The 13,560-nt window shown below is 42.6% G+C and overlaps 1 protein-coding gene across 1 annotated transcript in view; it reads left to right on the top strand.

The window, feature by feature from the left end:
• LOC141139890 (ubiquitin-conjugating enzyme E2 G1-like) overlaps positions 1-13,193 on the top strand; it is a 28,191-nt gene extending 14,998 nt beyond the window's left edge. The window contains exons 2-6 of the mRNA XM_073626444.1: positions 1,011-1,113; positions 2,192-2,289; positions 3,377-3,555; positions 11,482-11,572; positions 12,528-13,193. Of these exons, the coding sequence (XP_073482545.1) occupies positions 1,011-1,113; positions 2,192-2,289; positions 3,377-3,555; positions 11,482-11,568 (467 nt within the window). The 3' untranslated portion in view covers positions 11,569-11,572; positions 12,528-13,193. The remainder of the gene's footprint in view (positions 1-1,010; positions 1,114-2,191; positions 2,290-3,376; positions 3,556-11,481; positions 11,573-12,527) is intronic.
• Positions 13,194-13,560: the final 367 nt, after the last annotated feature.

Raw genomic sequence — 13,560 nt, 5'->3', positions numbered from 1 at the left:
TTTTTTTTTTTTTTTTTATCAGGCAAATCCCCTCTCCACTGTGCTGTCTTTGTCCTCCTTTTCAGTTTCTCTTCCGAAATAGGTGGCAGGATTTTGAGGAGGAAGGAAAAAATCTCTGCAGCATAATCCTTAACTTTTTTTTTTTTTTAAAAGCACTCACATTTCACAAGTCTGTCAGACACTAGGGAACAAAAGCATTAAGCATGATTGTATATAATCTGCTCCGGTTGCAGTCTCAAAAGCAAGATCACAAACACCTGTTGTAGGCGTCCTAGCCCTGCCCTGATCCTCCTTCTTGGGTCCCTCTTCGCTGCGCCTCCCTCCATTGAGTGCCTCTCAACCAGCAACTTGCTACAGGGGGCACCCAAGCCGAGTCAGCTCAGTGTATGCATTCAGACATGGAGCCCAGACCTGGCCTTGCCCCCTCTCCCCTGATTGGCTGACTGACAGCCGTGGGAGCCAATGGCACTGCTGCTCTCAGCCAGTCAGGAGTGTCCTGCATGGCTGAGGGTCTCTTGGACATCTCTGGAGAGATGGGGCTCAGGTGGGTAATTGGGTTGGGGGGGGGGGGGGGGTGCTGGGGAGGCTGCTACACACAAGCTTTCTTATCTTAATGCATAGAATGCATTAAAATGAAAAACCTTCTGCCTTTAGAACTCCTTTTTAATTGCAAGCCATTTATTACGAAGTTGTAGGATTTTTAGATTTGTGCTGCTCATTTCCCTTTGTATCAAGTGTTTCACTAGCATTTCTAGTTAAAAATCCTCCACCATCCATCAATTTTTTTGGCGCTGTTCCTTGTTTTATAGTTCCACTTTAACTTTAGGTGCTCAAGGTCTCTGAACTTAGAGATTTACATGGTCTTGGGTTTTATGGTGTTTTTGTAGTGTACTAGATATTACATAGTATAGTGTAAAGCCAATATAATAAAAGGTCTTCTATGTAGTTATATAATTTAGCTCTTCTAACATGTAGGTTTTCTACCCCTCTTTTTTCCTTCCCTCTTTCAGAACTGAATAAAAACCCAGTTGAAGGCTTTTCTGCTGGACTCATTGATGATGATGATATCTTTAAATGGGAAGTGCTTGTTATTGGGCCACAGGACACATTATTGTAAGTTTCTGCATTTAATTTCTCAGCACTGTTCATGTTCTTGATTAAAGCAGTATTAAACCCATAATAGATTTATTAAATTGGAGCTTATCAGTTTTGATGTGGTGGCTGCATTTGCTTTTTTAGGCTTTTCTCATTTAGTTTTTTTAACCTGGTAATTTGGCCAGTAAGTCTGTTATTTCATTTTAACAGACCAAGCTGTTCAGGCAAAGTGGCAGAGGGTTGGGGCAAACTAGAAGTGTTTCTCAAGTCTTCAAGATGCCCCAACAGGTCATGGTTTTAGGATTTCCCTCAGATTAAACGGCTGTGGTAATTACTAAGGCAGTGAAACTGATCAAATCACCTGTGCAAAATAATGGAGAGCCTGAAAACATGACCTTTTGGAGCATCTTGAGGCCTGGAAATGAGAAACACTGATGGGGATGCTTGCAATGGTCAACTTTTATTTTATATAAAACCTTTATCCCCAAAGGAAGAAGACTGTTTGCTGTAACTGGTTATAAAGTGTTAGCTGGGGTTCAGCTCTAAGGCCTGTTTCACACCTATGCATTTTTCGTGTTTTTTGTGGATTTGCACTACAGAACGTGTTCCATAGGCAATGGACTGTAGTGTAAATCTGAAAAATGCACTAAAAAATGCATAGGTGTAAAACAGGCCTTAGTCCATCTAAATCTGCTAGCCATAAAAGAGAAATCGCATCCGTTTGAGGGAGCAGAAGTGGGCTGAACTGTGTGACATATTTGTACACATTGCCAAATGCAAAGATCGGTGCATAGGAATCTAGTTCATGGTTAGAATATCTCAGATCCAGTTTGTCTCTTGGGGAAAATAGTTGAGCTTTGTTGGGGTAGAGTACTGCAAGCTCCTTGAGGGGTAATGCATAACTGTAAGCTGTACCTGGGGCAGGGGTGATATATAAATCAGTCTTTGTTTTTTTGTTTTTTTTATAACCAGACCCTTTCAAATAGTTTTTATTGGGCTAATTATGTCACACATTATCTCACAATGTACTCAAATACAGTTTTTTTATAGTGTTTGAATGCTGTTTAATTACCTGTTCACACTTGTATTTTTTCAGTGAGGGTGGTTTCTTTAAAGCGTATCTTACATTTCCAAGGGACTATCCTTTACGGCCTCCTAAAATGAAATTTATCACAGAACTCTGGCATCCAAATGGTAAGTTACTTATTGGCTCCAGACAGGTTTTCTGGTCTGTAGCAATCATAATATCCACTTAATACTTTTATGCTAATACATCTACACCTTCAACTATATATAAAAATCAGAGTAGTGTCATTACAGAATTCCTTGACCCTTCACTGCTTTACCCACACCTACTTCTACAGCAGTCCCGTGCAATTCTGACAGGTTGGGTTAAAGCGATCCAGAGCGACTGTACAGCAGCCCTATTGCTTCCACAGGGCCATAATAGTGCCATGCCCCCCCCCCCCCCCCCCCAGAATCTGACTTTCGCACAAGGCTTCTGATCAGGTCCGCCTGTCCCAATTTCAGGCAGACCTGCATGGGATTCACAGGTGTTCTGTACAGCCTGAGAGCCCATTCACACAGGGGCAACTTTGGATCCGACTTCAAGTCGCCCCTAGTCGCCTCAAGTCGCGCTACATGAAAAAATAAATGTAAGTGAATGGATCTGTCTTAATGCACACTACTGCAGTCGCTCCGACTTCAGAAAAGGTTCCTGTACTACTTCAATCCGACTTGAAGGCAACTTGTACCCATTGATTTCAATGGAAGTTGCCTCCAAGTCTGATCACTGTTCATACTGAGGCAACTTTACAGGAAGCAGAAAGGAAACAGAAAGTAATTTCCTCCACTAAACAGCCAGCCCCCTCCTTCTCACACACAGCTGATAAGCTCTGATTGGCCACTTGTAAAGTTCCCTGTCCTGGAGGCGACTTCAAGTTGTGTTGTAAATTGCCCCAAGTCGTGCTGTGATTCATACTCAAGTCGTGTCCAAGTTGCCTCCCAAAGTCGTGTTGGAAGTCGTGTTGCCCCTGTGTGAATGGGCTCTCACTGCATGTCATTGTTTTTAAATACTACAGAACACCTGTGAATCCCACACTTTTGAAGATGCTCCTTTCCATGAGTGTACAGATCGGTAGATCTGTATAAATGAATGGGGCCTTGCTGAATAATGTGTATTCCTAAAACAAATACCCAATTGTTTTGGGTTTATCTGTCCGAAAGGAAAAAATGATGCATTCACTAATATGCTGCACTCTTCTGGGTTTTGTTTTGCCAGTTGCTAAGAATGGTGATGTCTGTATATCCATCCTCCATGAGCCAGGTGAAGATAAATTTGGCTATGAAAAACCAGAGGAGCGATGGCTGCCTATACACACAGTGGAGACCATTATGATCAGTGTTATTTCTATGCTTGCTGACCCAAACAGTGATTCTCCGGCCAATGTAGATGCTGCAGTAAGTATCTTTAGTAAAAATCCTACTGAAACATGTTTACTATGTTTAAGAATGGCAGTGTTAGAAGGATGAACTTTAGAGATGCCTGTGAAGACAAATTTATCTAGGGAATGGTTTAGCTAGTATTGAAGACTGCTAGCTAGTTACATTTTGATGTTTCACAGGTCATCCAAGAATCCTTAACTACTTGCCACCCATGATGTCCAGTGGACATCCTTGTGTTGCAGTAGCTATACCGGGGACGATGCCTGCACCTACAGGCTTCATACCTGTATGAAATTTTGCAGCTGGTGATTGCCTTTGTGAAGTGATTTGAGTAGCCAAATAGCCACTCGATCACTTTTGCGGATGGCCAAAAGGGGTCCCACCCACCTCTTGCAGCCTCTCCCGGGCTCTACCAGCCAATCGCAAAGCCTGGGAGTGATGCGGCATCGGCTGCACAAAAATAGAAACTGACGTTTTTCCTCTGACCCCCGAAAACAGGAAGTGACGAGTGTCATCACTTCCTGTTCCGCCTCTTTATTTACCTGGCTGCTAGCATTTCCAGAGACAGTTCTGGCCAGCGCCATCGTTTTGGTGGGTGCCTGGATGCTGAGGGGGACAATCTGTCTGGTTGCATTGGAGGCCAGAGGAGAGACTTGGGGTTTAGTTTATTTATTTCAGGTATTCATATAGCGCCATCAATTTACGCAGCTTTTACATATGCATTGTACATGTGAATGTACAATCTAGAACTTACAATCTAAGGTCCCTAACTCACATTCATACATAAACATACCAGGGCCAATTTAGACAGGATCTAATTAACCTAACAGGTTTTTGGAATGTGGGAGAAAACCGGAGTACCCAGAGGAAACCCACACAGGCACAGGGAGGACATGCAAACTCCAGGCAGGTAGTGTCATGGTTGGGATTCGAAAGTGCTATCCACTACACCACTGTGCCGCCCACATAAAGAGGACTTGTTATGGCCCTTGTGATGGCAAAGTTAATCCAAAAAAGTGTAAATACAGTTTTGTATATAAATGCATCTGTTACTCCTGTACGCATATGTAAACAGTGATTGCACCACACGTGAGGTATCACTGCAAATGTTGGCGCAAGAGCAATAATTCCAGCACCAGACCTCCTGTGTAACCTTTGTTAAAGACTCCTATGGAGAACGTGAAGCACCATAGTTTGCCGCCATTCCACAAGCAGACGCAATGTTAAAGCATGACATGTTGGGTATTGATTTTATTAGCCGTAAAATCTTTCACATTATACAAAGTGTGTGTTGTATTTTTCTCAAGTCTTCCAGGGCAGCATCTGAGATGGGGCTCCTCCCACCTAAAACAGGAAACTCATCATCCACCATTTTAAAAAGCCGTTGCATACCTCAGGTCTTGTTTCTCCTCTGGACCAACAGGATCAGCACTTTTTATTTTTATTTTCCTCTCCAGTCCCTGTGGTAGCTGCAAGGTATTCCCCAGGGTCCTTCAGCCTGAGGTTCCACTCCCCATTGGGGGAAGTAAGCAACTGTCCCCCCAGACAACAAAGGTCATTGGGGCACTTCCTTCCACAATGTCTGTTCATATTAGACATTGTAAGGAATGACTAAGTTGGAATTCAAGTCAAATCCCCCTTCCAGTTTTCTTGTCACCCTGTTACCTCGAGATCATGGAAAAAGCAGGGGCTCTGAGTCTGCTATTAGGGGAGCTGGTGGATCAGCAACTCCTCATGCAGGTACCCCAGAAGGAACGCTATCAGTTTATTCCCACGTATTTCTGGTCAAAAAGCTCTCAGGCAAGTTCAGGCTAATCCTCAATCTTCGTCCATTAAACAGGGCTCTAAGGTGCAAGTGCTTCAGGATGGAGTCTATCTTCACAGTAACAAATCTTCTGTTTCTAGAATGCTATATGGCAACGGTCGATCTCAGAGATGCATACTTCCATACGTCAGGTTTTCCAGGAATATCTCAGACTGGCAGTCGGGGTGAATTCGGAGGTCCTTCATTTCCACTTTTGGGCTCTGCCATTCGGAGTAGCGTCCTCTCTGAGGATTTTTCTGAAAGTCCTGGTAGAAGCCTTGGCCCTGCTGCGTGTGAAGGCCATTACAGTGATGTCCTACTTGGACAATCTCCTGTTCATCACCCAATCCTTTCATCAGCTGGAGAGGGACCTGCAGGGGGCGCAAGATTTCCTGCAGTCTCTTGGTTGGCTGGTCAATCAGGACAAGTTTCAACTCGGGATGTCCAATATTTGGACTACAGGATTTTCTAAAAATCTTTCTCCCTCAGGAAAAGATGGGTCAGGCAGCACCACAGCTTCAGACCAATTGGGAAGCCCAGGTCAGAGGTCATAAAGGCGGTAGGACTGATGACATCCTGCTTCTTGGCAGTCCCCTGGACAAGGGACAAGGTTTCACCAGCGCCCTCTGCAGGGTCTCCTCTTATGTTGCTGAGATGGTGACAAGCAAAGGTTGGAATAGCCTATGCCCGTAATGGACAGAGTCAAAAGGTTGCTGTGGTGGCAGCAAGCCAGTCACAATCTGGACAAGTCTTTTGTGGTCCAGACCGACAGCACTGGTGGTGAAAACAGATGCCAGTTCTTTCGGCTGGGGAGCCCACTTGGATGGAAGCTTAGCTCTGGGAACTTGGTCTCCAGTGGAAGCCAGAAGCACCTCAAATCAGAGGGAGCTGCTGGCAATCAAGAAGGCTCTAGAAGCTTTCTAGTCACTGATCAGGGGATGGCACCTCCAGGTGCGCACGGACAATGCGGCAGCGGTCTCGGATAAAAATCCGGTAGATATTCCTGTGCTCCTCGATTGACTCTTTAACTGCTGCAAGGCACTGAAGGGTTAATCCATAACCACAAAAAAGATACAGTAAATAGTGCTGCGCTGTTATGTATAATCGCTGGCTAATCTAAATATTATACTATTAGTGTGAACTAAATCCATACATTAACTATAGAAGTAATATTGCTACATAATACATCCTAGTGGAAAATACAATAAAGTGCTAAATGCAAAGAAATGGCAGTGTGCACATGTGCAAATCACATAAATATGATTAAGTCTTGGTGGTGGGGGGGGTGAGCCCAAGTGACGGATCCCCTCTGAAAAGGGATATAGAAAGTCTCTTCCTTATTGTGAAAAACAGAGCAATGTGCATAAAGTGAGTGACTTTTCTGCGCAGAGGATTTAAATAGAGAAAGTGCAGTGACTTCTCTTCTGTGCAGCACACTGTTAGGTGGCCTCTTGCCTTATGGCTGTAACATAACACTGTATGTAGTATTCCCACTGTATATCGTGATGGTGGTCTTGGTCTGGCGCTTTCAGTATATCCTAGTGTATACCTGCTCCTTTAAGGTCAGTCGCAGCAATGGTATCACTCTGTTGGTATGTATATGGGGAAGAAGGGAGGATTCCAGATGGTGTAGTACGTTTTTAAAAACCTTTTTTATGTAAAAAAAAAGCTTTTGGTACTCATTTCACAATAGCAGTAGAATTCAAAACGCCATGAGCAGTGAGCTCGCTGATGTGACTTCCGGTGCCTGTGTGCCCCGAAGTGTATCATCAGTGTCACGTGACTTCATCAGGGCTCCCTCACTTGCTGCTCGTGGTGTTTTGAATTGTACTGCTATTGTGACATGTGAGTATCTGAAGCTTTTAAATAGGTTTTTAAAAACGTACTACACCATCTGGAATCTCCCCTTCTTCCCCATATACCTTATATACATACCAACAGAGTGATGCAATAAAGTGCTAAATGCAAAGAAATTGTAATTTCCACTAGGATGTATTGTGTAGCACATAGTCATTTCTGTATCTCGTAACATATGGATTTAGGTCACACTAATAGTGTAATATTTTAATTTATTAGCTAGCAATTATATATAACAGCGCAGCACTATTTACTGTTTAGTCTCATATATAAACAAGGGGGGGGGGGCAGCCAGGAGCCCTTCCTTGCAATTGATAGTTGAAGTGGGTAGCCTTAAAGACAGTATTTTTGATCACTTCTGCTAGAATGGTGAGTGAGTTGCAAGCGCTCTCAATTCAGAAACCATTTTCCATTTTTGGAGGAAAGGGTTGTGCTCAAAACAGACCTAAGTTTTCCCCCCAAAGTATCCTCTTAAGCTGGCCATACACCTATAGATTATCTGCAGATTTTCTATGGTTAGATGGAAAAAGTGGGAGATTCCTCCATCCACACAGTTTAGCGAACATGGAGAAATCTGTTGCACTTTTTCCATCTAACCATAGAAAATCTGCAGATAATCTATAGGTGTATGGCCAGCTTTAGTTTCATAGATTGTAGGACATTATCCTGCCAATATTTTATTCCACCTCAGAAGTCAATGAAGGAAGTTTTAGTTTATTAGATGTTAGGAGAAACCTTTTGGCTTATCTTGAGGTCAGCAAGGACTAAAGAAGGTCTGAATCCTTATTTTGTAAACTTTGCAGAGGGGGCACGTAAGGGATTTAAAGCATCAAAATCCTCCATTGCCAGTTGGATTAGAATGACCATTACCGAAGCATATGGTTTGGCAGGTAGGCAAGCACCCCTAGTTGAGGCACATTCACCCAGGGTGTCAGCTTTGTGGGCAGAGGGCCGGTGCTACTCTGGAGGATATCTTCAGAGCGGCAACATGGTCCAGCTACTCCACATTTGCAAAGAATTATCGCCTGTTTTCTGATAAGGCGCTTAGGTGAAGGCTCCTTCAGGCAGTGGTCCTGCCCTGGCAGGGTAAGTTTCTTGCTCTTCTCAGAGGCTGTCCTGGAAGACTAAAGGAGAAAACCAGAGTTGGACTTACCGGTAACTTTTTCTAGGAGTCTTCCAGTACAGCCTGGTTTCCCACCCAGATCCTTTTAGCTGATACAATGGGTATGTAATGACGTTATGCCAGTGTGTCTTTCAGGGCCTTCCGGCGGTTCTTGAGAAAGCAGCCCGGTGCCTTTGGCTCCCACTGCTATCAGCCAATGAGGAGAGAAAGGGGGTGGCCATGGGTCCGTGTGATTAGACACGGAGCTGTGATTCAGCTCAGTGCCCACCATAGCAAGCTGCTTGCTGAGAAGAGGGGTGTTGTGTGTGTGTGTGTGTGTGTGTGTGTGTGTGTGTGTGTGTGTGTGTGTGCGTACCCATCAGCAGATCCCATGTGACTGGGTGCCTTGCCCTCCGAATAGACAAACTTGGTCCATAGGGTCCAGGTTTTAGAGTACACGTCATGTTTATGTTGTGCAGAAAGCGCATGGTCTTCTCATTCCTTTTTAAATATAAGCACCACATCAGCCTTGCATCAAAGCAGTGGTACCATGCCAGTCACTCTCTAAAGAATGGTTAAACGATGGCTTTAAAATGACTCGCATCCTCAGCTGAGCTCTGTTATCTCTTTGGTTCAGGGACTTTCGTCTTTATTTTAACAGTTTTTGGACTCTGTCAATACTATCCCCATTATTGATTTTCATTTGTATAAACAAAGCTGAAGAAGGTATACACAGACCTGAAGGTATTTTAATACATTTGTCTTCTGTTTGTCCCAAGTTTCCAGCTCTGTTATCTTGTAAGTGGCCTACATGCTCCTTTTTTTACTGTTAATATATTTGAAGAATTTATGGTGTTTGCTACTCTTTTGCAACCGATTTTTAGAATTTTTGCAGCCTAGATATCCTTTTTTTTTTTTACATGTTTTGTTGTAACTTTTAAATGAGCGTTCCTCAAATGCTCTTTTCTTTATAGCTTCTTTAATTTTGGATGTGAGCCACATTGGTTTGATATTTAGCCTTTTAACCCCTTCCCGACTGCCCCAGGACAATATACGTTGGCAGAATGGCACGGGTGGGCAAAGCGGCGTACAGGTACGTCCCCTTTGAGATTCAGCATTGTGGGCTTGCGTGCTCTGACCACGGGTCCTGCGGACTCTGTCCGCCAGGTATAAAGAAAAGGTCAGACAGTGCAAAAACCAGTCCTAACACAGCAGCTGGTCTCCGAAGGTCAATATAAAAAATCCTTAAATGAACAATAAAAGCAAAGCGGTGCCGTGCTCAGAAGCGGTATGAATAAAATCCCAAAGCATGTAATTCCCGTAGAAATACGTAGATGTCACATCGACAGAGGAGTCTCCCTAAAGGTGGATAGGGTGCTGTAATGGAACGATGGTAACAATCGTGCATCCAAATCAGTATATACCACCACAAGAAGTGCAGGCCGCTCACCTTCATAAATGGACCCACTGAGCTAACAGGCCATTAATGCAGTCCCTTCATAAGGGTAATAATAAAGATGAGTAGGCTGGCTTCATATGTCCTCCCCTCAGTTATGCGATATCCAAATAGCATATTCATCGGCATACACAGGTCATGTTAAAACAAAATAAAACCTAGTGCTCTCCATAAAAAAAGTCACTTCTTTATTGAGTAAGTGTTACTCACAAGAGTGGCACTGAGTTCCAGTGCTGGAGTACACAGCATATACATAAAAACCAGGTAGGTGGCTGTACTGACATCACAAAGCCCCTCGCATGTGTATCGTCCACGGGTAAGGACTTCCTCAGCAAATCTCCGTCTGTCTGCCGGGTGCCTGCGATCGTGTCATGGAGAGAAAGAAGGGGAGATGCCTTTGTAAGCGAGGCATTTCCCCGTTCTGCCTAGTGATGACAGATCACTGCTGTCATGTGTATAGTAGGGACACCCCCCCCCCCCCCCCCCCCCCCCCCAGTTAGAATCACTCCCAGGGACACGCTTAACCACTTAATTGCCCCCTAGTGGTGAACACCTTCCCTGCCAGTGTAATTTACACATTAATTGGTGCATTTTTATAGCACTGATAATTGTATAAATGACAATGGTCCCAAAAAAGTGTCCGATGTGTCTGCCATAATGTCGCAGTCCCGCTAAAAATCAGATCGCTGCCATTACTAAAATAATAAAAATGCCATAAAACTATCCCCTATTTTGTAGACGCTATAACTTTTGCACCAACCAATCCATATACGCTTATTGTGTTTTCAGTTTAGGAAATTAAAAAAAAAAAAAAAATTTTGTGGGGGACGTTTGTTATAGCAAAAAGCAAGGATGTGTTTTTTGAGGAAAAAAAACGCAGAGGTGATCACATGCCACCAAAAAGCTCTATTTGTGGGGAAAAAAGGACAAATCGTTCTGGGGCTGAAGTGGTTAAACTTATTGCCCATGGAAATATTTTTTTTTGCAGTGTTTTGCATACAGTTGATTTTCAAAAATGTCCAGTTCTGTCTTCAGTGATCCCTCTCAGTCTAAGTCTTGGAGAGCAGCCTTCAGTTGGACACTGCTACCCCAAGGCTTTTATATGAGCATTAGTAACGCGCTCTATAATGTTTGAGGTCACCATGTCCAACAGAGCATAATTTGTAGTTGGGGCTTCTATTATCTGTACCATCAAATTTATCTTATGTCAGCCCTTTGAATGGCATAATGGCACTGCTGGCACACTACATTTCAGGGTAGTAAATCCCCCCCCCCCCCCCGTTACTGTTCCAGCCCTTTTTTGTGCAAAGAGCTCTAACATTGGGTGGCTTGTAACAAACTTCAATTAACTTTGAAGTATGTACACCCATGTGCAGCTCCGCCCATAATGCTTCAGTACCAGCACCCTTCATAAACCAGTTCCTCTTTCACACTCTATTTGAGCCCAAGTTCACATCAGACTGCTTTGCCACCTATTTCTGGTAACTGCACTGTCCGATTCGGTGCAACTCTGGCGCCACACTGATTCCCAAAAAAAGTTTCTGCACTACTTTTGGCAATTTTTGAAAAGACATCTGCATGACCCCTTGCACATATGTCAGTCAAATCGCCGCTGAAGTTGGACTGAAATGCTGGTTTGAAATTGTGTGAGTTCGGCTTAGATTGCTTTTCACGCAGATGAATAGGCTGTCAGTTAAACTCATATCTACCCTTGCTTTTCAGAAAGAGTGGCGGGAAGACCCAAATGGTGAATTCAGGAGGAAAGTTGCTCGCTGTGTTAGGAAAAGTCAAGAAATGGCATTTGACTGAACTAGTAAGTCTGCGTATTTTGATTTCTGTTTAAAGCCCTTGTTGAAATTATATTGAAAAAAGACTTACGAGCTATGTATCTTTCTTTTAGGACACATTGCTTGAAATGTGACCAGTTTTTTTTTTTTTTTTTTTTTTTTCTTTTCTGACTTTTAATAAACATTGTAAACAATTTTTAAATGGAAAGTACCCAAACCTTTTTAACCAGCTCAGGAAGGTTTTGCCCCCTTCTTGACTAGGGCATTTTTTAGATTTTCAGCATTGCGCTACTTCAACTGGCAATTGCACAGCCTGTCACCAGTGGTAACACTGTATTGCGTTGGTCTGTGTTGTAAAAAAAACTTTTTTTACATACTATCACCTGATCACTGCCACACCAGTTATGGTGATGCTGTACGTGACTGTGGAATTTTTTTATTTTTTTTTTTTTTTTCCTAAAAAACAACTGAAAACTTACCATGCCTTTTTTTACTAAACACCTTGGGGTGCCTACTCTTTAAAAGTGGGTCATTTGGGGGTATTTGTACTGTGCTGGTGTTTTGGGGCCTCAAGAAATGATAGGCCATCAGTACAGCAGGATTAATCAATTTTTAGATCTATATCAGTTTGAAGTCTAACCATCCTACAGACTAAATATACACAGATTTGGGTTATTTTCACCAAAGAAATGTAGCAGAATACCTTTATAAATTTTTGCAAATCTATCTCAAATAAATTTAGGCCAAACGCCATATTTTTGAGAATTTTTGTTTGTCTAGCATAAATAACCCAGCAGTGATTACCCCTAAAAGAGCTCTATTTGGGGGGGATTATCATTTCATATGGTTAGTGTTGCATGACTACAACTGTCATTCAAAGCGTGACCATGCTGAAACCTAAAAATTGGCCTGGTTAGGAAGTGCCCTGTACGGAAGTGATTAAGCTATTTTGTCAGACTGCTAAATTCTCTTTTCTTTCAGTGCATTAAAAGAAGCCTGTCTACATCGGATGAGCAATAGCATTCACAGGCAGAAGCAGAATCCTGCTCACAGCATGTGGCATCTCACTGACCTCTGTTCTAGCCTCAAGTGGACAGTTTACTGTTTAATAAATTATAGGATAGACTTCTGTTTTAACTGCAAAACTGCAGATTGATCTTCAATCTTTATCGGGATCCTTATTTATTCAGATATATATTTTTGCATATGTCTTTTTATAAAGGTGAAATTGCTTTCTTTACTGCACTAACCCTTATATATTAGGTAAATCTCCATCCTCCATTTGTCTCTAGCAGTACCATATCTGTTCACCACATGGAAAATAGGGCTCATTTCATCCAGTCTTTCATTAAGCAACAAATAACATCACTGTGCACTGCTTGACAAGGTTTAAATTGGCCAGAAATTGGAATGCTAGAATATTTTATGCATTTGCTGCCGCACATGAATTGGGCATTGCAGAGCTTGAATTCAGCCAGGATGAGCTATGCGCTGTACTTGGATATGATGGTGGTCAATGCTTTATTATTATTTTTTTTTTTTTTAACCATGTTTACGCAGTATGTTTGTTTTTTTGTTTTTGTTTTTTGTCTTGTGAACCATTTATTTGGTTAAAAAAATAAACTATTTTTGAGATGTTTTGATTAATGTTGTTGTTTGAGTAATTTTGAATGTTAATTTTGGGGTTTTGTTTTCAAAGTGTGCAAAGCAGGTTAAAAATATCGAGTGCATAATAAAGTGAATAATGCATTCTAAAAGTGCTGACGTGCTATTGATAACAATACAATTCTATAGTGTTCAAAATATAAATAAATTCATCAAAAGTCCTTATTTTCCAATATATTTGAATCCTTGTGATGGTGCTCCAAAGTGTCAGCAAGCACATGCTCCCCCAATGTGACCCGAACATCCTCTTCTGGGGTCCCCCAGCAGCTCTCTCGGCTCCTCCCCGCATCAGATAACCCCCCCCCCTAGGAGAACCGCTCTCCCGAGGGGGTTACCTTGCGGGCGAGCT

Source organism: Aquarana catesbeiana, linkage group LG01, assembly GCF_042186555.1.
Source record: "Aquarana catesbeiana isolate 2022-GZ linkage group LG01, ASM4218655v1, whole genome shotgun sequence".
NCBI lineage: Eukaryota > Metazoa > Chordata > Amphibia > Anura > Ranidae > Aquarana > Aquarana catesbeiana.
This window is presented reverse-complemented; position numbering and strand designations above follow the sequence as displayed.